The 24,414-nt window shown below is 52.6% G+C and overlaps 7 protein-coding genes across 7 annotated transcripts; 2 read left to right on the top strand and 5 right to left on the bottom strand.

Annotated features, from left to right (window-relative positions):
- Positions 1-82: 82 nt before the first annotated feature.
- Positions 83-1,314, bottom strand: EsH8_VI_001106 (diphosphomevalonate decarboxylase MVD1; the record flags this gene model as incomplete). Its single annotated transcript, XM_083272359.1, has 2 exons — positions 83-1,196; positions 1,253-1,314. 2 exons carry the CDS (start codon positions 1,312-1,314, stop codon positions 83-85), a joined length of 1,176 nt encoding a protein of 391 aa, XP_083127533.1.
- A 906-nt stretch (positions 1,315-2,220) lies between these two features.
- EsH8_VI_001105 (uncharacterized protein) lies at positions 2,221-3,216 on the bottom strand (the record flags this gene model as incomplete). The annotated part of the gene is made up of 1 exon (XM_083272358.1): positions 2,221-3,216. One exon carries the CDS (start codon positions 3,214-3,216, stop codon positions 2,221-2,223), a length of 996 nt encoding a protein of 331 aa, XP_083127532.1.
- Positions 3,217-7,602: 4,386 nt separating this feature from the next.
- EsH8_VI_001104 (Zn(II)2Cys6 transcription factor domain-containing protein) lies at positions 7,603-8,859 on the top strand (the record flags this gene model as incomplete). Its single annotated transcript, XM_083272357.1, has 5 exons — positions 7,603-7,674; positions 7,738-7,761; positions 7,865-7,983; positions 8,053-8,489; positions 8,555-8,859. The coding sequence occupies 5 exons, from the start codon at positions 7,603-7,605 to the stop codon at positions 8,857-8,859; spliced, it is 957 nt and encodes a 318-aa protein (XP_083127531.1).
- A 5,826-nt stretch (positions 8,860-14,685) lies between these two features.
- On the bottom strand, positions 14,686-16,035 carry EsH8_VI_001103 (uncharacterized protein; the record flags this gene model as incomplete). Its single annotated transcript, XM_083272356.1, has 5 exons — positions 14,686-14,778; positions 14,856-15,152; positions 15,204-15,302; positions 15,367-15,422; positions 15,477-16,035. 5 exons carry the CDS (start codon positions 16,033-16,035, stop codon positions 14,686-14,688), a joined length of 1,104 nt encoding a protein of 367 aa, XP_083127530.1.
- Positions 16,036-17,511: 1,476 nt separating this feature from the next.
- Positions 17,512-18,127, top strand: EsH8_VI_001102 (uncharacterized protein; the record flags this gene model as incomplete). Its single annotated transcript, XM_083272355.1, has 2 exons — positions 17,512-17,525; positions 17,602-18,127. The coding sequence occupies 2 exons, from the start codon at positions 17,512-17,514 to the stop codon at positions 18,125-18,127; spliced, it is 540 nt and encodes a 179-aa protein (XP_083127529.1).
- A 307-nt stretch (positions 18,128-18,434) lies between these two features.
- Positions 18,435-18,816, bottom strand: EsH8_VI_001101 (uncharacterized protein; the record flags this gene model as incomplete). The annotated part of the gene is made up of 3 exons (XM_083272354.1): positions 18,435-18,472; positions 18,530-18,631; positions 18,705-18,816. The coding sequence occupies 3 exons, from the start codon at positions 18,814-18,816 to the stop codon at positions 18,435-18,437; spliced, it is 252 nt and encodes an 83-aa protein (XP_083127528.1).
- Positions 18,817-21,203: 2,387 nt separating this feature from the next.
- On the bottom strand, positions 21,204-22,929 carry EsH8_VI_001100 (uncharacterized protein; the record flags this gene model as incomplete). Its single annotated transcript, XM_083272353.1, has 2 exons — positions 21,204-21,940; positions 22,002-22,929. 2 exons carry the CDS (start codon positions 22,927-22,929, stop codon positions 21,204-21,206), a joined length of 1,665 nt encoding a protein of 554 aa, XP_083127527.1.
- Between the last annotated feature and the right edge of the window lie 1,485 nt (positions 22,930-24,414).

Below are 24,414 nucleotides of genomic sequence, written 5' to 3'. Positions count from 1 at the left end.
GAACTTCTATTCGCGCAGACCAAGCTTTTGAGCAGGATTTAACCCTTCATCAATCAGACATGTCGCACTGGCCTAGCGTTGCCTACCGCTTGACGGTCTGGCCATCCTCAGCGACGAGGTAAATATCCGACTTGATCGGGCCCTCGCCGACGCCGGTCTGAATAACGCGGCTGACGCCACCCTTGATGATGTCGGCGACGGTGTCATCCAGAGTCACAGACGACTTAAGGCTCTCAACGCCCTCCTTCCAGCCGCCGACCGAGCCCAACACGGGAGAGAATGCGCCGACGACGGTGGCGGTGTCCTCCTCGAGGTAGTAGATGACGGCGTTCGGGCCGGCATCGAAGGTGTAGGCAGCGACGGTCTTTCCGGCGGCCGCGTTGATCTGCTCGACGGCGCGGATGGCGGCGCGCGAGACGTCGTTCATGTAGAAGATGGGAGGGTAGGTGTCGGAGCACGAAGAGTGGAACGAGTTGGAGTCGCGCATCGTGACCTCGGCAAACTTTGCAAAGTCGCGCTTGGCAATGGCCTCCTCCATCTCGGCCATGTGCTTGGGCACGACCTCTTCGACGCGCTGCTTGAACAGCCCAGAGGTGGCGACCGTCTGCTGCATGCCCGACGTCGAGGAGACGCCCTTCTTGGCCGCACTGACGACCAGAATCAGAGCGCGCATGTTGGGCCAGTGCGACGCCTCGGCGACGAGGTCGGCCTTGGAGTCGGTGCCGTCCGCCTTGTCGCCCATTCTCCACGCCACGTATCCGCCAAACAGGCTGCGGCACGCCGAGCCGGAGCCCTGTCTCGCGATAAGGGACAGCTCAGACGGGGATTCGGGCAGCTCGTACAGGTCCGCGATGGCGCGCACCAGGGCGGCGAAGCCGGCGGCCGAAGAGGCGAGTCCGGCGGCGGTGGGGAAGTTATTCTCGGTGACGATCTTCAGGGGCAGCTTGGAGAGCTTCGGGAGCGAGGCGTCCTTCTCCTCGAGGGCGGCGCGGCGGGTGCGCAGCTCGCGGAAGCAGGCTTGTGTGCGGGCGCCCGAGACATCGGAGGCCTCGCCGTTGAGGATGAGGCTGTCGCCATCGGCGTAGGAGGCGGAGCAGGAGGCCGTCGTCAGGGTTCGGAGGTCGGCCTGGGAGAGGGTGACGGAGAGGGAGCTGTTGGTGGGCAGGTTGAGCTTCGCGTCGCGCTTTCCCCAGTACCTGTATCGCAGTTAGCAGTGTGGCATGGAGAGGAGAATGTCCGGGGCAAACCGTACTTGACCACGGCGATGTTGACAGGCGCCGTCGTGCTGGCGCGGTAGACCTTGTTGTCCGCCATTTTGTTATCTAGTCTGTGATGCGGTGGAGGCGGTCAGTGGAAATCAAGGCGGGGCAAACAGAGACGAGGTGATAGGGGAGATGGATCAATCAATTGGGCATGCTTGAGACAACAAACCTTCGAACTTGGAGATGGAGCGAGGAATCGGTCTTTTCAAGCTGTGATGTTCCGCAGTGGTGTCTGATCGTCGACGGACAAAAAGATGAGATGAAATTAGTGAAGCCGGACAACAACGCCCTGGCGGGGTTGTGAAGCTCCTTCTCTCACAGCGGCGCCCTCAATTTGGTTTGACATGCGATCCTTGCCCGAACGAGTCTAGTGCGGGGTCTTCAGGGGGTCCAGGCGCTAAGACCCTGCCAATGGTACGTACTCTACGCCTTAACTGAGAAGAGGAGGAGAGCGTTGGAGGAAACGAAACATGTACCTCTTCTGGAAGGGGCGGGTTGTCTCACCTCACATGCATGTCACAGTCATTCGTGAACTTCAATGTCACTCACATTGCCTCACTTCACCTCAATTCACCTTGCTTCATTTCAATTGAATTCAACACAAAGGCAGGAACAAAGATGGGACAGGGGTTTGCTTTATTTTATTTTTTCGTTTTTTGTTGTTGCTAACGAGTTGATGGAGTCTCAATCTCCTAGTGCTGCTCGGGTATCATTCGCAGTTTAATGACCTAATGTCCGTACTCCAACCCAATCCCAATTGCCCAATGAATGTATTCGTTCATCCAGTCATCCAATCATGTCCCAAATCACCCGTGCTGTCTGCGGTGTCTTGAGAACACAGGCTCGGCAGACAACGACGGCTGAAGGACCTTGGCACTCTGGCTTTGTCCTACAGCCTGCTGCAACGACATTCCATGGGCCATGGTGCTCTTTTGTGTATTTCATCGCCCACAGCTATTCACTGTTGGTGAGGCGGGATGTTTTCCTTGTTGGCTTCTGCTTCATCGTCATCGACATACTGCCAGATACCATTGGCCAGGACCTCAATGGCGTTCATGACGCGTAGGAGGTAAGGGTAGTCTAGTGTGCGAATGCCCTCGCAGACAAGCTCTGCGACCTCGTCCTTGTTTTCGGGAACTCGAACCTCCTCTGCATTCGAGTCGGCAGTGGTGCCGCTTGTCTCTAGGTCGCGTTTGCGATATCCCAGAAATGCCACGAGGTGGTTCAGAATCTTCCGGTCTCCAAAGGTAAAGGGGTCATGTAGACGGTTGAGTCCAATGTCGACCATAGCACAGAGATACATCAGCCTGAGTTGCGGCGTCAACACCTCGTCTGTGCCACTTGGATCCGCCTGATCACGGTGAGTCGCAGTTGAAGCTTGTTGCTCTTGTGGTCTGATAGGCTCTGGGACGCGAAGCCCATTGACAGTTCTGCTCGTGATGTTTGGGTGCCGCTCCTGAAAGACTCTGGTTGGCGAGTGGAACAGGCGAGGTCCATTGAAGTCCCACACTTCCATGATCATGCCGTAGTATCGGACAGTGAGAGGCTCTTGTCGACGATTAATGATGCTGTTGGCCGTGCGAAGCTCGTTGGGGAGCGTGTGGTCGGAATTGGCTTGTCGGCCACGCAGGTCAGCGGTGGGAGAGTAAAAAAGTACCGAATGCCCAGCGACCCGGTTGTATATCTCAGCGGGTTGATATCGGGATCGGCTGATGGGGTTCGGGACGCGAAGGTTGTTGATGAGTCTATGGTCGATAGTAAATTCGGATCCGCGCTGAAGCTCAGCAGTGGGCGAATAGTAGAGGTTGGAGTCGTCGAAGAAGGCAAGGGTTTGGGCATAATTGCGGCCAATACGGTTTGGGACGCGGAGGCCATTGACGAGCCTGTGACCAGACAGAGTGATACCGCGCTGAAGCTCAGCAGTAGGGGAGTAGAACAAGCCTGTAGAAGCCATTTTGAGCGTCGTGATTTGTTTGAGTGAGTGGCACGCTTGCCTTTTTCTTCTTTGTTTCTTAGCAAGAAGGTCGTGACTGCCAAGATGGGCTGGTTACTCTGAGGCTTTCTTGGAAACCAATAAGAAGGAATTTTCAACCGCAGGTGGAATATAAAAGTGAATGGTTATCAAGGTGGGGAAGTATGTGAACAAGCAGGAGCAATTGCGGAAGGAGGCACGTCTCGAAAGAGAGGTGAGTTTTTGTGAAGTGGATTTGACAGTTGGAAAAGAAGCGGCGAAATCGATTCCAGTGAGTTCTTTTTATACGGTGGGCAGGCAGGAGAGAATTCTTTCTCCGATGAAAATCTGGCGATGCTGGACCATGGCATTGAAGCTCTTGTTAACCGTTGAAGTCACAAACTCTATTGCCATGTCGCAAAGGAAAGTCACTACAAAATAAACCAAAATGTGGAAGCGTGTTGCGAGTTTTGATACGACACAGCATTAAGATTTTGCAATTGCTGGCTGACGAGTCTGCCGGTATTGTAACGAACTGGATTTAGCAAGGGTATCACACCCATGATATGGCAAATGTGTCGCAAATGTGTCGCTCAAGATGAACGAGATATGGTCGACAATTGGATATTCGAATACGTCAAAGATGTTCTGGAGAGAATAGCACTACAGCTTGAATGATTGCATTTGGCCATACCAGAAAGAATAGGTTGATTTGGTCCATTACAGTGCCTCCCAACTTTGGCTTAAATTATTCGTTGACTACATTGATGACGCTATACATTCAATTTTTATCACAAAGCCTCCATGGACTAATTCAGTTTTGACAAGGCTAAATTAAAATAAACTAGAAGCGGGAAAAAAAATTGATCCCCATCTCCCTCGGGAAGTTGCTGGAGCTGGGCATACTGAGTGCTCCTGAACCAGAGTTCCCCCCCTTTTCAATCAAAACACTTTTGGCCAAATTTGCACATCTCATTCAGTAGCGGGAAAATATAGCTTGTCTACATCCAGTTCCCATGTTTCTTCTTTTTTTCTTGTAAAACATTCCCCTCCTGTCCTCAAGTCAATGTTCTCGGTTCATTTGTGATCGAGTGTCACATCTGTGCAGCTATTTGGACGAGTTACTAGGCCTGCTTCTTTGGTACACCTCAAGCGGCTTGGATTGAGTCAAGCTGGAAATTAAAGTGTGCAATGAGTATATTTCGGTGGCAGATGCCGCTAATAGACCCAATACATCGCTGGCTTCTACACGAAGGCACTTTGATTCAAAGTCCAAGTCCTTCGAAACTCTCTTGTGCTAGGATAGTGGAGATGTTCCCGCTCTAGCATTGCCAGCTGCCTCGGATAGCGCAAATGCTGTCGCAGTTGTCACTCTCCGCGTAGCCCGGGACGCACCCGCAGTTGTTGCTTGGGAATTGGACGCAGCAGCAGTCCTATTTGTAACAGTGGTTAGCCCATCTCTTCCCGTGTTACTCTCTGTGACATTCCTATTCTCATGGTTGAATCAAGAAAGGCCGGTGTATTTACCTTGGCTGCGGCGCCGCTGACAAGGGCAACGGCGGCGATGAAGACGGCGGTAAATCTCATGGTGATGGTGTTTTATAAGACCGATTTTGGAATAGTTTTGAATGATTTGAATGTAGGATTGTGTATTAAGGAGATGGAAGAGTTGATGAAGGTATTCAGAAGCTGTTCAGTATGAGCTGGCGAGATTATTTTATACCTGGAAGCTCACCAGACTTCGGTTGTCATGGACTCTTCTCATGCTCTACTGACTCGTGCTGCACGTGCAATGTTGCGATTGGAGAAGGTTATTAGATTGATTCGCGTTGTGACAGACGTTGCAAACTCCACAGCTCACGTCAGTCCTTTCTTTGTACTACCAGTGCCCACAGACCACGAAGTGACATCGATGTCTGGGGGAAACAGCGGAGTTCAAATGAGCACTTCCGTATCTTCCGCAGTTTTAATACTGATTTAGACTTTTCGGGTATTGATTAAAAGGGTCTGGCTTCCGCACGACTACATGTGAGTTCGGCGGATACACCCGTCTCTGGAGCGGGCCAAGAAATTCATCGAACATTTCAATATGGACAAGTCCGCGCTCACAGCAGAGGCCAAGTCGTGAATAAAAGCAGACTGCCCAAGCTTCATTAACCACTGTCCCGTTACCGTAAAGATCACCCGGAAAATTTGATGTCTAAGAAGTAGATGCCTTAGACGCCTTTTCCAACGCCTAGGATCTTACAAAGCCCATTAATATCTCTTTACGACAGCTCATTTCCCTTGCTGCTCTTAACCTCAATGTGTCAACTTCAGGATTCGTATATTTGCTTACACCATCGTTCTCTATCGAAAAGCTGCTCGGGTAGCAACACCCTTGGGCCATTAATTACCGGCAGGCGGAGTTTCCTGTCCAGAGCATCCGAAGCTGTATTACCCACATTGAGGGATTCACATCAAATAAACTTCAAATGCCTGTGTTGCTATTATTAAAGTTTATTTGGATTATGGGCACACCGTTACATCTCTACATATCTACAATGGCTATACGAGGTAACTGCAATCCCGGCGTCTTGAGGCGCTACACTTCCATCTGAATCAATCGGACAAGTTTCGGCCTTGGTTCCATTTATGTTTGCGAGGGTCTCTTCATCCGGTTGCCAAGACCTTGCGTCTCCCAGCTGAAGTTCTCGTCACCTTTATATATTTGTTTGAAACCATCGCCGCAAATTCGATTTACGACTTGGCCAGACAGGCTGTCTGTGGCTATGTGGTCTTTTGTTCTGGTAGGCCAATATCGTCTGTCTCCGAACCGCTGCGAGTTGATGGATTTATTCAGCGAACGACAGTTCAGGCGAAAACGGGCCGCAACATCCGACTCAATGCTACAATGAGAGACATTACATATGGCAGAACATTAATGGTGCGGGGAAGCAAAACTTCAAGTGTTGCGGATGGAATCCGCCGTTGTGTGTACAGCCGCACACCGAACGAAACTAGACATGCCGGCAGTGGTATGTTTCAACTAATCATTAAGTTTCAACCCGACGTAATTGGAAATTTGATGCTTCAAAGAGCAACCGATTGTTCAAGTTGCTGAACCCACGTCCGCACCCCGCTTCTCTTTGTCCCGCGCCTGCCACAGTCCACACCAAAAATCGTGCAACTTGTTGACTAAGTCGTTCTTGGGTGGAGATGGCTCTGGCGCCGGAGCTCTCGAAGAGAGTGTAATTTAACTGTACAAGATAAGCTATAATACTGGATTACGTATGGGGGTAGAATATTAACTGCTACTAAATAACAAACTAAGAAGTGAGTGTTGTTGGATTACTCAGCCATAATACAGGGAGCCGGCCAGCAGCAGCAGCCGGCAGCGGAACCCGGAGATCCAACCTCAGGGCTGCCAACAGCGACATCTTCACTACTGCTACTGCTGCCGACCTACCTACTTTTCTGATATACAAACAAACCAGAATACAGTACCAGTTTTGACCTTTCGTTGCTTACGATTGAATTACCACCTGTACGGGTATCCTGTGATACCAACAGTGAGTGCTTGTAGTCTTCCTATAAGCTACAGAGCTTCTGACTAATTGACACTTAGGCTTACAATATAGAACAAGCCTGCAAGCGTATTAAATTAGTTCAAATTACTGATCGGCTGATAAGCCAGTATGAAACCTCTGATGCCCTATGCGTGACTCTCCTTAGTCTTACCCAGGATGCTTCAAGTTTCGGTTTCGTATTTCCCTTCTGATCTGCTTTCTCTTAGACAAGGAGTTCCGCCTTAACGAACATGGACTTCGCTTACAGTTTGTTATAAATTGTTTCAGTAGAGGAGCCGGTGAGCTAGGAAATTTCAACTTATCATCTGTCGATATTAGTTGATCGATTAACAAACTGTTCAGGATCTTTTATTATTATTCAGGGAATTGCTCGAAGCTTTGATATTTGTGTGATCAAATTATGCATTCACGCTGGAGCATGTTCTATTCCCAGAAATCTTTATCTCCTATGAGAAGAGTCAACATTTATTTGCAAGCCAAAGGGAATTAATTAGCCTCAGATCATAATATTATTGTATATTATCACAGATCGTGTGTGAATCCAACGCATACGGGTCGTATGCAGTCACTCGGGACCCGGAGCTTGCGGACCTCCGAGACTCGGGGCCCGTGCCGCATGAGTCACCGGCGTTTCGTGGCCGCACAAACACTATTCCGTGTGTAGAGAGAAAGACGGAATGAGACGCACTCCATGTCAGAGTCGTTCGTTACATCCAAGCAGTAAAACTGACCATTCGTACGCCCTAGCTTGATCGCACCCGTCAACTCCCGGAGACCGTATTCAGCCCCCGTTTTTCATGCAGCATTCATCCACCTGATTATGGATACCGAAGATGGGCACGCAGATGCAGCATTGAAGTCGTCATCCGTAAATCCCACGTTTCCACGAGCTGTAAGCAACCCCTTAAGCTGCGCGAAATGCTCTTCATGTTCGTCTTGGCTAACTCATTGACAGTGCGACACTTGCCGTGCTCGTAAGGTATGCCGGCGAACTTTTCCCAAGACGCGCTTACATAGAGCGCGTTGTGGCAATAAAATATTGATGGGCCATCACTGATCCACAGCTGACCTTTCTGTCATAGATTCGGTGTGATAGAGAACAACCCTGTACCTATTGCGCGAACAGCAAGGCCCAATGCACCTACGCCGACAAACTAAAGTTACGCGAGAAAAAACCCCGAATTCTCTTGACTTCACAATTGTAAGGGTGTTTCAGACTTATCTACATACTCATGAGCGTGCTGACGCAATTGCTATCACAATCAATCAGCGAGAAGAAGATTGACCAGATTGACCGTCATCTAGACGAAATTGTTGGTCTGCTACAGAAACTTCCACTCAATACAGAGCAGACCTCTCACGCATCTCTTCAGTCTCCAGGTGGTATTCAGGGGACTCTGCTCGCTGATACTGGACTTGAAGCTTCGTCGGTGATGGAGGGAGAGTCATCGTTGGCTGCTCAATTCACATTCGCAGACGACTTTATGCGCAAGGTCGCCGGCGGGAATTCCCTATCAACCAACAGTCCTGGCGAAGAGTTGCAAGAAAATCTGAAGGTGCTCTCTCAGATTGTGTCTTCCTACAAACAACATCCTGTTACAGACGAGATAGTGTATCCTCACGCAAGGCTCGTTAAACGGCCAAGCTTTTACGGGTGCGAGCTGCCACCTATACAAGAAACCGTTAAAGTTATTCGTGTTGCTGAATGTGAGTTCCTACCTCGAGATGTAATCCATCCTCTGATTAATCGAGACTCACAATTGCTCCAACAGCTCAACGTCTCGCTGGAGCAGGCTGGATATACGGATATCTCCCAATGCACCAGTTTTCAAAAACCTGCCTAGAGGTCTACTTCTCGGATCAGTATTCTGAAGCAGACTTTATTATCGTTACCGCCGGCCTCAATTCCATCTTCATGGACTACAGCAATATTGTTTCAGGAGAGGAGAGGGAGAGGTGTCTCAAGTATTCTTACCTATGTCGTGCACACCTCGAAACTGCGCTCTCTGGTCTGCCATTGCACCTGCCTGCAACCTCGAAGACAATCGCTGCTCTCATCTTTGGTGTAAGTGATTGAGGTATGAGCCAAAAAAATCTTTTTTGACCATTTCACAGGCCTGCCACTCGATTGAGCTCTCGAAACCATTCCTGGCTTGGTCTCTGTCGTCGAAAGCATCGGAACTGTGTCAATCACTCGGTTATCATCGAGCTGCACGCGTTCACAACGAAAAAGAGGAAGACGTAAGGTTGAAGATGTTCCTTTTCTGGAGCACCTACTTCGTTGACAAAAGCTTGTCACTACGTCTGGGCCGCGCGTCGACGATTTCGGAATCGGCCATCACGGCAAGAAGACCGTCCGTTGATGATCTTCCTCAGCAGCCAGCCTTGGCTTATTTCGTCCTGTGGGTGGAGATGGCGCGTTGTCAAGGGAATATATACGAGATGCTGTACAGTCCGGGTGTCAGGGGCGCGGGCCGGGAGAGGGGTGCCGGGGAGGCACCGGGGACCCACCGGGGTCCGGTACGGGGAATAGTTGATCCGGAGCGGGGATAAAGGCGCCGTACGGGCGCCACAGCTGTAGAGAAGGCAGATTCGAATGACAGTCACACCCAATACCTACGTGCTAGTCGCTAACCTCTTCACTCGGTACTAAGACACCTGACACGTTCGAATCTCCACCTACCTGTAGGAGTACCGACCGTCGAGGCGGCGATGATCACCAGGAGACAATCCGCTACCCAGCGATCCGGCTCGAACGCGCAGATGCCCCGCCCAACCCACGAACCTACGCCGGACGAGTCGCAGACCCCTAGCGGACCACCAGGGGCGCCGCAGGGAGAAATCGATTATGAAGACCTCTCAGAAAGCGAGCTAGACCGGCTGATTGCGGAAGAATCAGCCCGGGTTAGAAAGAGGAAGAAAATCGAACAGCTGGAGGCCCTTAGGAGGGGAGAGACTTGGGAGGAGCCGACGGGTAGCCGGGTGGAACCCACCACCCCCCCACGCGAGCATAAACGCAGCCGAGGGGACGCATGGATGAAGCAGCTGGCCCCAATCCGGTATAAGGGAGGCACCTGGACGGACCTCAGCGACTTCCTATTCAAACTCAACGGCCGGTTCAATATTGCAGAGGACCAATTTGATACAGACAAGACGAAGGTGTGGTACGCCGGGGCCTGCCTGGAGGGTAACGCGTCCCGCAAATGGATGAACCACATCGCCCTTACCTACAACAACGACGTCTCAAGGGTCACCTGGGCGGCGATGGAGGAGTGGCTACGCGACAGCGTTGCTGACGATGATACTCGGGCATTCAGCGCAGCAGTAGAATTAGACGAGATGAGGCAGAAGCCGGGGCAGACCTACCAGCGGTTTATCGACCAGTATGAAGCTGTTGAGGCTGAGTGCCCCGATCCGCAGCCGGAGAGGACCCGGGTGATTCACGTCCTAAACCGACTACTGCCGGGCTTAAAGAAGCAGATCCTAGCCAGGGGCCTACCGCCCACCCGGCAGAAGCTGGATAGCGCGGCTAAGAGAGCCGAGACGATGGGGAAGGCGGACGCAAGGGAGACTACAGACGACCACCCTCGACGGCAGGGGGAACGGCGCAGCCGCTGGGTGCCCAGCCAGCCGACGGCGAGCGAAGAGAGGCAGGCCACCACGGAGACCGAGAGCTCCCGCTCCGCGGCCGCGACTCCTAGCGACAACGAGGTCAAGCGGGAGGGGAGTACCCCCAGCCGACCGGCCGCTCCACCCCCATCGGGACAGTGGCGAACGGGCCTCACTTGCTTCAACTGCGGGAAGGCAGGCCACTACTCGTCGGAATGCACTGAAGAGAAATGCTACCGATGTAAGGAGCCAAGACACTCGGGGAGGAGGTGCGTAGGTGCCCCGTCGGGGGTCAACAGCATCCAACTACCCTAGGATAAGGCGCCGCGCCGCCGATTCGAGGCGGAAATACGCGTGAGAACGGCGCGCGGCTGGCGGAGGGGCAAGGCACTGATCGACCCGGGGGCCGACGAGAATGTCTTGGATTGGAGAATGTTGTATGAGGCGAAGCCGCCGGTGGTCAGCCGAGGGGGACCACCACTAAGAGGGATGTGGGGGTCACAGGCCCCAGACTACGGGTTGGCGACGGTGGTGACGAAGGTGGCAGACGACTTAGGTATCACCAAGATGAAGTCGTACCCTTTCCAAATCAGCGACGGCGATGGGTACGACGCCATCCTGGGGATCCCCTGGGGACAAGCGGCTAGGCCGAACTTAGGGTGGGAGACGCTAGGTTGGACGTACCCGTTGGGGGAAGAAACGGTCCAAATTGTACAGAGTACGAAGGAGATTCGCCGTGCGCGTCGAGAAGCAAGGGCGGTGTTGGTGGCCTCCCCCATGATAAGGAGACTACACCGACAGGGAGGGGACCTACCGGCTCCTGGGCTACCAACAACGGCCGCAGTACCAAGCAAGCCGTTCGTCCTACCGGAGGAATATCGAGAGTGGAGCCATGTGTTCAACGTAGACCTAGCGGGACGGCCTGCAGAGGAAGGGGCTCGCACGCACGCTATCGAACTTGAGCCAGGGACGGAGCCGCCGTTCGGCCCCATCTACCCACTGGCGGAAAAGGAGCTGGAAGAGCTACGGGAGTATATCGCCACTGCGTTAGCTAAGGGTTGGATCCGACAATCGAAGAGCCCGGCGGGAGCCCCAATACTATTCGTACCGAAGAAGGGAGGAAAGCTACGCCTCTGCGTTGACTACCGGGGGCTCAACAAGGTCACCATCAAGAATCGTACACCCCTGCCTCTAATTGGGGAAATCCTCGATAGGCTGGGCAAGGCCGGTTGGTTTACCAAGCTAGATCTAAAAGACGCATACCACCGGGTGCGTATCCGCCCAGGAGACGAGTGGAAGACGGCGTTCCGGACGCGGTACGGCCACTTTGAGTACCGGGTTATGCCGTTCGGCCTAGTAAACGCGCCGGCTACCTTCCAGGCGTACGTCAACAACGCGCTGGCAGGGTTGGTAGACATCACTTGTATTGTTTACTTGGACGATATCTTGATCTTCACGAGGGACCGGGAAGATCATGCGGCAGCCGTCCAGACGGTACTCAGCCGGCTAGACGCCGCTGGCCTATACGCCAACCCGGAGAAGTGTGTGTTCCACACACAAACCATCGATTTCCTGGGGTTCGTGGTATCGCCAGAGGGAGTAGCGATGGAACCAGACCGTGTGGACGCCATCGCGAAGTGGCCGGTGCCCAGCAGCGTTAAAGACATCCAAGTCTTCCTGGGTTTCACGGGGTTCTACAGGAGATTTATCAGGAATTACTCTAAGGTATGTGCCCCTCTAACTGACAGGCTTGCAGACAAGGCAAAGGGGGAGCCGGTGATGACCGCCACCGCGACGGAGGCCTTCTATAAGCTGCGAATCCTGTTCACAAAGGCCCCGGTGCTACGCCACTTCGACCCACGGCTCCCCACCCGCGTGGAAACGGACGCATCGAACTTTGCCATCGGCGGTGTCCTTTCTCAGCTCCAAGACGGGGCATGGGGGCCTGTTGCGTTTCTATCCCGCAAACTACGAGGGGCGGAGCTCAGATACGGGGCCCCGGAAGCCGAGCTACTGGCCATCCGAGAGGCGGCCCTACACTGGAGGCAGTACTTGCTGTATACACAGCATAAGGTCACGTTCCTCACCGATCACTTAGGGCACCGGTACCTTGCTGCCAAGCCCCAACTCAACAGCAGGCAGGCGAGACTGCTGCAGGACCTATCCCTATTCGACTTCGAAATCGACTATCGGCCAGGCAAGGATAACGCGGCGGACGGACTGTCCCGCCGGCCGGATCATCGCCCTACGCAGGGGGAGGAGCAGGAGGCCAACAACGCATTCCTAGACGACTTCCTCGGACGATTCAGGGGTACAACGATCCACGCGGTCCGCTGCAATACCACTGAAGAAGGGGAGGGCCCGCTAGCAATGCCTGAGCAACTCGAACAGAGCCTTGAGGAGGGGATCAAAAGGGCGCAAGGCGATGAGGGGGCCTCCCTGCCGACGGCCGGGAACCTGGGACCCAACTGGTCGCGCGACAGCGAGGGTTATCAACGATATAAAGGGAAGCTGGTTGTGCCAGACGGCCACGCAATACGACTCCAGATACTGAAAGCATTCCACGACGAGCCAACAAGTGGCCACCTGGGAGTAACTCGCACCCTTAAACGTATGGGCCGAACCTTCTTCTGGAAATCGATGAGGAAGGATACGAAGGAATATGTGTCTACATGCGCCGTCTGCCAGCGGATTAAGCCACGGCACCACTTGCCATATGGGAAACTGGCACCACTACCGGTACCCAGCCGCCCATGGGAGCACATAACCCTAGACTTTATCACCAAGCTACCAACGTCGAGGGGGTTCACTGGCAAAACGTACAACAGCATACTGGTGGTAGTTGACAGGCTTACGAAATACGCCCTCTACCTCCCGACGAGGGACACACTCACGGCTGATGAGCTGGCGACTCTCCTAGTTAACAACGTATGCCTACGATACGGGATACCGGAGGCGATGATCTCGGACCGCGGATCCCTATTTACGAGCCGATTCTGGGCGGTGGTGTGCCACCTGCTGGCTGTCAAGAGGAAACTGAGCACAGCATACCACCCGCAGACAGATGGGCAGACGGAACGGCAAAACCAGAACGTTGAACACTTCCTGCGGGCGTTCTGCAACCTCGACCAAGACGACTGGGCGCAATGGCTGCCTATGGCCGAATTCGTGTACAACACGTCCTGGCATAGCGCCACCCGGGTACCACCGGCGGAGGCCCTGATGGGCTATACGCCGAAGGGGCCGAACGACGCAGTGGTAGTCGGGCCACAACCGCACGAAGTTCCATCCGCGCGGGCGCGGGTACAGCAACTGCAGAGCCGGCGGGAGGCCATACAGGCCTTGCTGAAAGTAACAGGCGAATCGTACGCCAAGTGGTATAATAAACGGAGGAAGGATATCGAGTTTGCTGTCGGCGAGAAAGTACTACTGTCAACTCGGCACATTAAGCAGAGGCGACCCTCAAAGAAGCTGTCAGACAAGTTCCTAGGGCCATTCGCGGTGACCCGGGTAGTCAACGGGGGCCGGGCGTACGAACTAGACGTAGGGACGAGGTATAGAATTCACAACGTCTTCTCACCCTCCCAACTCGAGAAATTCCACGGCATAGAGGAATCGCCGCGGGACGTTCCAATTGACGATACCGAAGAGGATATCTACGAGGTGGAAAGGGTGGTTGGTCATAGGGGGCCGCCACGCAACCGATGGTACCTTATTAAATGGAAGGGTTATAAGGACGAGGAAAACTCTTGGGAACCTCAAAGGAACGTCGCCGTGGAACTTAGGACGGAATATGAGGCTCGAGTAACTGGGGAGCCAGCGGGGAGCCACCGGGGGTAAGGGGAGGGACCTCACATGCAGGCGGAGCCAAAAAGCCGATTCCCAGACCTCTCAGCCGGGGCACCTAACGGCTACAGATGGAGAAAGACCAAAATAAAGGGTCCCGTTGGTAGAGAGGCAGCAGGGAGGCACCAGGTGTAAGAAGGGGGCCCCCTAAGCAGGACGAGGAAAAAATGCAATTCAGGGCCCTAGGAGGCATACCTTATAGGTATAATCACATTTAGGGGAGAAAAAGGAGGTAAAGTCACTAGAGAGGCACCGGGGAGGCACTGGAGGTCAGGAGGAGACTCGGCACGCCGGCCGGTTAAAAATCATCATTCAGGCCCTTTGGCCAGGGAGCATAATGGCCGTAAGGCCGGAGCAAGCTCGGAAAAAGAAAATCTAGAAACAACAGACGGGAACCACCGGGGAGGCACCGGGGGTAGCGAAGGGGAGCACCCAGGCGTCCCCACCCCTAGGCATCGAAAAATTCGGACTCAAGCTGGTTCTCGATCTCCTCGTCGTCGTCGAGGGCCTGGCCATGCTCGGAGTCGAGATCGGAGGCATGCTGAAACGAAAATTAGAGACATACGGCATAGGATTAGGGGGGAGGCACCGGGGAGGCACCAGGGGACCATCACTTACCACACGGGAATAGGTAACACCCCACTCTCCGAAGAGAGTTCGAAGAGAACGAATCTCCTCCGTCTGGGCCTTGACGGCCTCGGTGTGGGCCAGCTGGGCATCCACTAACTCTCTGGTGGCGCGGACCTGCTTCCTTGCGGCGGAGGCGGTCTCCTTCATGGCCTCGACCTTCTCCCGGCGGAGCAGCCACTCCTCCTCGGCCTCCTCGGCCTTGCGCTTGTGGTCGGGCTTCTTGACGTTCTCGGCCTTGCGCTGAAGGGCTTTTTTGCCAGCAAGCTGGGCTTTCTTATTGGAGTCCTACCGGGGGGTCAGCGGGGAGGCACCGGGGACCTGCTGGATGGGACTTACGAGTTCAAGGCGCCAGGCGGCGCGGGGATCGGACTCAGTACGTAGCTCCTCAAAAATATTCTTGAGGGCGATGGCGGCGGAGGCGGTGGTACGGTTACCCTACGGAGAGTCAGCGGGGACCCAACCACAGGGGTGGTTGCCCCAGGGGAGGGAGATGACTTACCTGGACGCATTCCTTGCTGCGCATACCGTAGCAGCGGGCGCATTTGTTGCTGGCAGCTAAAAACGGATTAGCAACAACAGGAGACCACTGGGGAGGCACCGGGGACCTACAGGTGGACTCCGTGCAGCGGGGGAGGGGATCGACGCCTGCGTTGGGCGCGTCAGGGTTCCAAGTCACCATCTGCCGGAGGCAGCGGCAGCAGGGCACGGTGCGAACCACGGCATCGAAGCCCTCGATGTCGTCCTCGTCGTCGGACAACTGGAGAGGCACCAGGGGGGCGTCGGCGGCCGGACCGCCAGGGGGGGCAGGGCCCGAGGTATTTTTGCCCTTCGAGGTGGGCTTGGCGACGACGGCGGGCTTGGCGGCCACGACTTTGGGAGCGGGGGCCTGGGAATTGTCGACCGGGGGGGCGACCACCGGGGAGTCGTCGGCGGGGGGATCGGCGGGAGCAGCGGCTGCGGCGGCGGCTTTGGCCTTGGCGGCGGCAATGACGGCGGCGGTCTCGGCGGCGCCAGGAGTAAGGAGGGGGGGGAGGGGGAGTTGAGCCGGGGGGTCGCCGGGGGTGGCCTTCTTCCTGCCTCCCCGACCCTTGCGAGTCTGGGGTTGGAAGGTGGCCGCGGCAGGGCCCGCAGGCGGGGCAGGGACGTCGGGGGTCTGCTTGGGGGGCATGGCGGCGGGGAGGGAGCTGGTGCTGCTGCTGTTGTTGCTACTGCTGCTGCTGTTGTTGGTGGTGGTGGCGGCGCAGCGAAAAAACGGCGCAGAAAAACGAATTAATAGAGGTTGTAGAAAAGAAGAAAAAGAAGAAGCGGAAGAGGTGGAAGAAGTAGAGGAATCCCCACTTAGCAGGCGCAACAGAAAAGGAAGGAGCCTGCTGCCGCCAGGAAAAGGGGTATACTGGCTATACAGGGGAGGGGAGCACCAGGGAGGCACCGCAGCCCTCCCCCTCGATTCACAGCCCTGACAATCGGATCGCCTCCGCCAGGCGGAGTTGGGGTTAACAGCCCAACCAACACGCGTAAAAATAGGGCGGTTAGTCCAAAGAGACCCTGGAACAAAGGACTACCACTACAAGGAGGACCAACCCCTACAGGAAGGATAAAGGAGGGCCAACAACCGGGAAGGTGCTCGACTTTACTCGAGGATGAGGGGATGGCGCAGGGGGAATCACCCGGGAGGCACCGGTGGGGGAGGGCCCACCACCGGAGCCGGACGGCATCGCCAGGCGGACAGGAGTCCCTACCAGCGGGAACAGTGGTCCCCGCTAGAGGAGCGGGGGCCAGGGAGACTGTACCTAGCCGGAGGATGGGCGGGGGTCCGCCAGGGGCGGACCAGCCTATCTGGCCGAGCAGGCGCTGGTAGAACGAGTGTAGAATGCGGATTAACGGACGGCTGGGGAGACGACCGTTGATCCCGCACCTACAAAGCCCGGGGGAGGTTCCCAGACCTCCCTCGAGATGCAGACGGGAGGCAGGGTCACCGGGGGCCACCAACCGGTCAGGGACCGATGGCGGTACCCGGCCCTGAGGGCAGGGCCTACGGGGAGGGGGGATCGTGTCAGGGGCGCGGGCCGGGAGAGGGGTGCCGGGGAGGCACCGGGGACCCACCGGGGTCCGGTACGGGGAATAGTTGATCCGGAGCGGGGATAAAGGCGCCGTACGGGCGCCACAGCTGTAGAGAAGGCAGATTCGAATGACAGTCACACCCAATACCTACGTGCTAGTCGCTAACCTCTTCACTCGGTACTAAGACACCTGACACCGGGCTCCGTTACCCAGTCTGATGATGTGCGACAGGCTCGGGTACAGCGACTCGTATCCGATCTGCAAAAATTGGAAGAAGCGACCAGGGAGACCAACGTAGGTCAAAGCTTAACATCGTGCAAGTGCTGTATCGCTGATATTAGCATAGACAAGGTGGTTACAAAAAGCAAAGGACTGGTCAGGAGAAGATCTGATGGACTTTTATGCCATATCAGATGAAACGTTACGTCTATCTCTCCTCACCCTAGTCCATCGAGCCGCGCCACGACCTCCAGGTTCTACCACAGCCTTCAGCCTCGACTGCGTTAGTACTGCCAGATCTGCTCTAGAGAAACACCTAAACTGTGTGAGTATCATAAAGAGGAACGATAACGCTTATTTACCAATGTACTTCCAATGGTATGTAACTGTTCCTTCACAAGCGCATTTGTCCACGATATATCGCCTCAAAAACGGAAACCGCTAAGCGTCACAGGTTCCTCTTATACGCCCCGTTCGTGCCGTACATTGTCATGTTTTGTCACGTCATTGAGACACAAGACAAAGCGGACCTTGGTCGTCTCGGGGAATTTTCCGGCTCTATTCAAGCCGCCGCCCAAGTTTCCGAGGCGGCGTGCAAGACCCACCACTTGTTTCATACTCTTCACGATATGGCCGTCCGCTACGTCGAACTATGCGCGGCATATCCTAAGAACGACCAAAGCAAGGCTGGTCCCGAGATGGACTGGTTCCTGGAGGCCTTGGGTATCGTGCCGCCTGGGCAGGAGAAAAATAGCCAACGGCATCCGGCCAGCAATGCGCCGTGGTTTGGGACTGACTTGATTGATATTACGGGAGCTGAAGGAGTAAGAGACAACGATGTGACACAATATAGACCTGGCGCATCACAGCCTTTGACTCGCGTAGGAAATGAGGTTGACCTGGAGTCTTGGTTTCAGAACAATGAGGCTGTGATGGAATTCCTCGGGCAAACAGATTTCAGTCTTGGAAGTAACCCTTAGAAGATTCAAACGATGAGTTTCTTTTAAACCCACAAAGCCTAACCTAAGCCTCGTTAATCGAGTCATGATTACTAGACTCTTGCTTGGAGTAGAAGTCATGGGTCAGAAACTGTCCCATGACTTGATGTCTACAGCTCTACGATTCAAGGTTCTCATTCAATTAATTCTTATTTCGTTCTATGCTGAGACGCGCACACTGATTTAACATTTTGCCAATATTCTCCTCCTCTCGGGTACCGTGGAATGTTGCTCAAGAGGAGGGACCGCGGTTCCGACGCCGCTTCTAACACCGGGGTTCTATTTAATATTAAATGCAGGCAACCTGGTTGAAGCTAGACCGGCATACTAAGATTTTGTTAGTTTTTGAAAACGTTGCGGTTCCTGGAGAAGATAGTTACGTACGTCCGCGGGCGATGAAGCCCTCGCTGTTAACCCAGTAGGCACAGGGGCCGGTTGCCACGATCTCCTCGGTGTTCCTTCTAGTGCAAGCCTCGTGAACGTTGGCTGTAAATTGTTAGTTTAGAACTCGCCGAATCGATCACATCTTGCCCTCAATTGGAGGTGGGGGATTACTCACAGCCACGGATGTTGTAGACAACGTTGTTCGCAACCCAGGTTCCGTCAGCAGCCTGGGCCCAGGCGTGGCAGCTGGCGGCGAAGGAGAGGAGGGTAACAACGGCAAAGCGCATGATGAATGTTGTTCGATAGTCGAAAAGGGATGTGTCTGGCTGGGGTGGTTGCGTTGGATGGCTGCTGAGGGGTGAGTCTGAAGCTGAAGAAAGGAGGTGATTATGGAGAGGAAGCTGTCTATTTATTACATTATAGGCCTACCTCCTGATATTCATTACTAGCGGAGTGGACCCAATAAACATGTTGGATTCCGGACAATGATGCTTTTCCCAAGCTAGCAGTTAAGCACTATTCTATGAAAGGCAGGAGACACAGCTATTCTAGCCTCGGTCTCGCCTCTGACCTGCATGGAGATGAGGGTATTTGTTGTTTCGTCACACTAGACGATCGATCCTGGGCGATGGTAGTCCTTCTACCTACTAGCCATAAGGATAAAGTCTTCCTTCTGTGGATCCCACAGCTCCCAATACGCCCCAGCCCTGTCTGCCCATACATAGTATATAATTCTCGCATGTTCCTCCGCCACCCAGAGGCAAATATTGCGCTAGGCAGCTCCTGGGCGACACCGCACATCGTATAATGTTGCGGGCGGGGCCGGAGGAGCGAGATGCCTGACACCGCACGACGTTGTGGCGATTCTGCCCCTGGCGGAATTCGAGGCCTTTTCTTCTTTTTGTTCCCCTCGTGCTCGTGTTTGCTCGTGTTATGAGTAGACTCGGAGATTGGCTCAAGAGGTTTCGAGATCTGGGGTTCACATTGATTCCACAGCGGGTGTCGGCTCGCTGATGTCAAGGATCTGATTGGCATGAAGCGATTCTCCTTCTCCCATAGGAAAGGTAGTCGTGTGCGACGTCTCCGCTCCAGCTAGGCAGTCGTTTAAAGAGCCCCACACGTAACTGCTTCCTCCCTGCCTCTCCCGCTCTAATACTCTAATAGTCTTCTGCAATTGGTATGCTTGGACGGGATAGTCCGACGCTATCCTCAGATCAGGTGCATAGCGGCATTGCACCGCCTTTTTGGGCTGTTCCCCCAATGCACCCTCAACCTCGACTTCATTGATTTGATTTGTTCAAATAGAGCATTTTCCAGCAGGCAAAGCACACTCTTCTCAGTCAAGTTAAAGCAGTCTTCTTTTACCGTAAAGGCAGATCAGGAGTTACTGGGTTTCCAGCCAACCTTTAATCGCCGTGGTGCAGACTTGCGGATTATCCTGTTGAGCGCGAATTTGATCCATCTCGCCAAGGCCTAATATACCCATTTATGTATCCTATCCGGTCGGATGCGAATAAACCCCATTTTTGCCAAGGTACAAAATCTCCATTTTAGTGTCCAGTTTTACTCCAAGAATTTTATTTCCTGAGCTATCAATTGGGTAAAAACTTTTACGAATAGTTGATAGTTTCAATTGATCTACCCGGACTCAGGAGGGGTGGACCCATTCGCACCCGATTGGATAGGTCGGATTAGAGGTCAGACGGAGAGGAAGACAGCGACATATGGCTAGACAGTTTATTGATCCGTATGGTATAAGAATTGGTTACCAATATTTACTGAAGGCTTTCCTTCCCGATAACGTCATTAAACAGCGGATTGGATACAAGAGCAGTTAGAAGAAAAATATAATCTAGATTGAAGGGTGAAAACTTCGATATGCAAGATGAGAGGAGAGAGGTGAAGCTTTACTAATAGTTGATAAGTCACCAAGAACACGTAATGAAACTTACCTAACCTAGAGTAGTTTAGAAGAACCAGGCCTTGAATTATTTGTCTCGAAGGATTCATCGCTTAGACTAAAGTAGGCAGGTCTACGGTTAAGTATATTAACTACTCGCTTAAACAGAAAGTCCGGAGACTATTCCGGTGCCCTAGCGACTAGCAATGTCCGACTTTCTAGCTGCCACGGCGGTGATAACGGAGACCAAAAAATTGAACTAAGTATCGCATCGAGGCAGATACTGTAGTCAGCTGCCTTCCCTTAGTGCAACAGCATCACCGCGAGATTTGGCCCAGGTCACAGATATTTCAATCGAAATGTCTCGGCTATAAAAATCTCCTCCTTACTTTTTGCAAAACTTTTGGGAGAACTTAACAAGGTTGTTAAATGCGGCGGCCTGCGCCGTCGGTTTGAATCTTTAGTGACGTTGACCTACAACTCCTGAGGGACGGTTTTGATCGTGGTGGAGGCCTGAGGAGCAGGGGAGGAGTGAAATCCGGTTTTTAGCATGCTCATATTACACAATTGACCGGGCACAACCGCGTTTCGAGGAAACAAGGGTCGGAGGGCAAGGTGGGACAAGCGTTCCAGGAAGAGTCAGAACATTATGCACAGGCAGATCCATTCGGTATGTGAACTTTCATCTGTATAGCGGCAAGGCATGCTCTGCAAAAACTTCTTGCTATTTCGTCTTCAAATATCTCATCTTACTTGTGATTTCACACGGCAATTTTATTCCTCTAACTGCCAAGCTGGTGCCGTTTCCTTTGTTCGAGGAAGATATTCGATGAGGCGAGTCTGGTCACCGTCTTGGACAACCACCTTGTAAGTCATGCTGATATCTTCAATGCAGTCGCTGGCCCTTGAGGTGCTAATTATAAAAGCTCCTTCCCACAAGCCTGCTGCGGCCGCCGGTGATTCCGGAACCAACCCAATAATGACACGAGAGTTGAGACTGCGTTTTTCGAAGCCGAATTGCATGACTGGGAGCTGGTCGAGTTTCATTTCATTTGATGGGTCGCCCAAAAAGAGATTGTTGAAGTCAATAATTTGACGTCCGTGAAGCATGTCTTCAAAGTGCTCCTCCAAAGGAAACTCGTCGCTCCCCAAAGCTTTCTTCAGGCTTTTAAGCCACCAGTCATATGCGCGCATAGTTTCTCCCTGCCTGTTTCTCCTTGCCAAATCAATGATGATGGAGTCAAGAGGTCCGGCTATGGCGAAATCATACGAACGACGGTGTTTTCGCAGGTAGAGATCGATGAAAAGTAGGTAAGCGCAACCGCGCTTGTATGAAATCCACTCCGCATACCAATCGTTGAACATGGCTTCGGCCGCATCGCGTATGTCCATCTTGATCCGTGGGCTGGTGAAATATCCTTGTAGATGATCGTTGATACTTTTGATCAAGAAATTCTTCGTCCGGAACCCAAAACGGTAAGGCAGGTAGGAAGAATACAACTCCGCAATCCCTTAGTTGTGTTAGTATCCCGAGCCTCAGATTTCATGGTAGTTGCAAGAGGTAAAAAATACCTTCAGTGAACCATTCGGTTTCATACCCATCCTCATCTTGATTTATAGTGACAAAGCTGTGGACCATTTCGTGAGTGAACAACTTGATCAGAGCGTCGTCTGTCACGTTACTACTTATATCATCGTACTCTAACATATAGCTTGCATCAAAGCCACTACCACCAAAGCCTTTAATAGATTTTCGCATGAATATGCGATACGGCGTACCGGGCGACTCAAAGAATGCCGTCATCTTCGGGAACAATGCGGTATTGTATCCCTTCAATCGGTTGAGATTGGAAGGAAGGCTGCCGAACCAGTAACATGCAGCGCTGTCGTCTCCAGAAACCACCTCAGGAAAGCTTTGAACGGGACCGACCATGTAGACGGTGTTCCCGATGATCTTGGGGCGATCAACACGGACAAGTGGCTTGGTTCCCTCTCCAAAGCTCCACACGCATCTCGTAGACTCTGGCGCATCGGCCGGCACGTTCCACTTGACAAGGATGGTGAAGACTTGCTCGGATATCAGCTGCGGCAAAAACCAGCTTCCAACGCCGTGCAGTCCGCCCTGATCGCGGCGGAGGTCAACACGTGCACCCAAGGGGGTTTTGATGTCTACTTTTCGTGGGAAAACATCAAACTGGAGTATGATGTCGCCCCGGGTTTCTCTGGTGAAATACCAAAACTGTTTTTTGTCACGGCCTTGAGAAGGAAGGTCGTGAAATCGGACATCGAGAGGGCCTTGATCATCTTTTGAAATGATGTCTTTCTCCTGGAATGGATGGCCGGGGACATTGCCATAAAATGTGTTGAAGGTAAATACAGGCTCTTGAGCCTTGATGGCGGGCAACTGCAGTCGCAGGTGCACGGTAAGGCTACTAGCACCATCTGCATCAAAGCGCGGCGTGAGTTGAAGCGAGTAAAGTGGCTGTGACGGAAGCTGCATTGCGCCTCGCTCCATAAGTTGTAATCCGACGTAGGTTGCGCAGGGATGGGTGGGTAAATGTATTAATTTTTCATGTAGATGTGGACGGTTGGCCTTGTGTTAATGAAGTTGGACGCGCTTAGCTAACTTATATGCAAAAGAACGATGTTGCATGTCTTGTCGCCGACGTCGTCTGTCAACGTTAAGGTTGACGCGGCGTATCCTAAAATGGAAGGTAAAACAATAGCCGGCTGGTGCCTCGCAAAGCGCACGCGTCATGAGCATAGACCTTCATGGATAGGGGTCTTTCTATATGGGAAATTTTGTGCACCCGCCTGATGGCCGAAGTGGATGCTAAAACCTTCAGATGGAATTTATCAGGCGCATACGCAGTGGGATAGTTCACTTTAGATGTCACATGTACCTAACACCTCACTGCGTGGCGACACCAGAAGTCTGAGAGCAGCAAGTGACAACAATAACAATGACCGAATCAATTGAACACAGGTATATCGGAATTTTGGCAGCAGAAACCTGTTTGGTTTTTCGGACGAATTTGATACAAAATCTGATAATCAGCTAATTAAAAGTTGAATGAATAATTTTCATTTTCTTAGACCCCAGTGATGTCGTGACGGTCTAGTCTACAGGGTTTGTTATTCTGCAGCAGATTGAAAGTAAATTCAGTGAAAGTTAATATTCTAGCCTCCCATAAGTGTCCAGTATAGTTCACCCTGTCCAAAAGTAAATCACAGTACGTATAAACCTATAGTAGCACCTCTGATTGAAAGTTCATAGACACACATGTCTAGCTCTAATTCAACATTCCTTTTTTTTGCAGATATCAATCACCGTTACCAAAATTGTGGTGTATCATTTGTGGTACCAGTTCACAATGAGCTACCTGCAGTTCGCAGTTAAAATATCAAACTTTCAACGGCGTCAGGTCATTGGATAAAGTATGTAACCTTGCGTCAGTCTGTGTCATTTATAGTAATAAATGATATATATCAGGGTTGTAACTCTTTGGTATTCGTCGATAATACATCATTATTTGAGTTACCTGAATACATGGAGACGACGGAGACCATTTTTCGGGGCTGTCTTATGACTGATTCTTCGATGAATGGCTGAGAAATATGGGGTTCACGCACGAAGGATTTTGAGTTAGCTACCGACATGGCATTCGGATATCCTCGCGCTTTCATATGGTTCAGTGTTCATGTAACGAGTTTGTGCCAAAAAGATATTACATAGGGCTTCTTTATGAATAACACGTTAATCACTTTCGCCAATTTAAAGTTTTCTCCTTCTTATAAATAAAATCACCTGTGGGTCTGAGTCCTATCGTTGGGGGTTCTACTTGTATCGGGCAACGTATAACGATAATGCCCTCTGGGACCGCTACCTTGCATACATCCACCAAAAGTCAAACGAGATAATCAAAACCGAGGCAGATGATGAGAGAGTATACAATACTTTTCGTATATTTGTCATCGAAGATTT

Source organism: Colletotrichum jinshuiense, chromosome 6, assembly GCF_051148585.1.
Source record: "Colletotrichum jinshuiense chromosome 6, complete sequence".
Lineage (NCBI taxonomy): Eukaryota > Fungi > Ascomycota > Sordariomycetes > Glomerellales > Glomerellaceae > Colletotrichum > Colletotrichum jinshuiense.
Note: the sequence above shows the minus strand (reverse complement) of the source record. Positions and strands in the feature narration are given on the sequence as shown.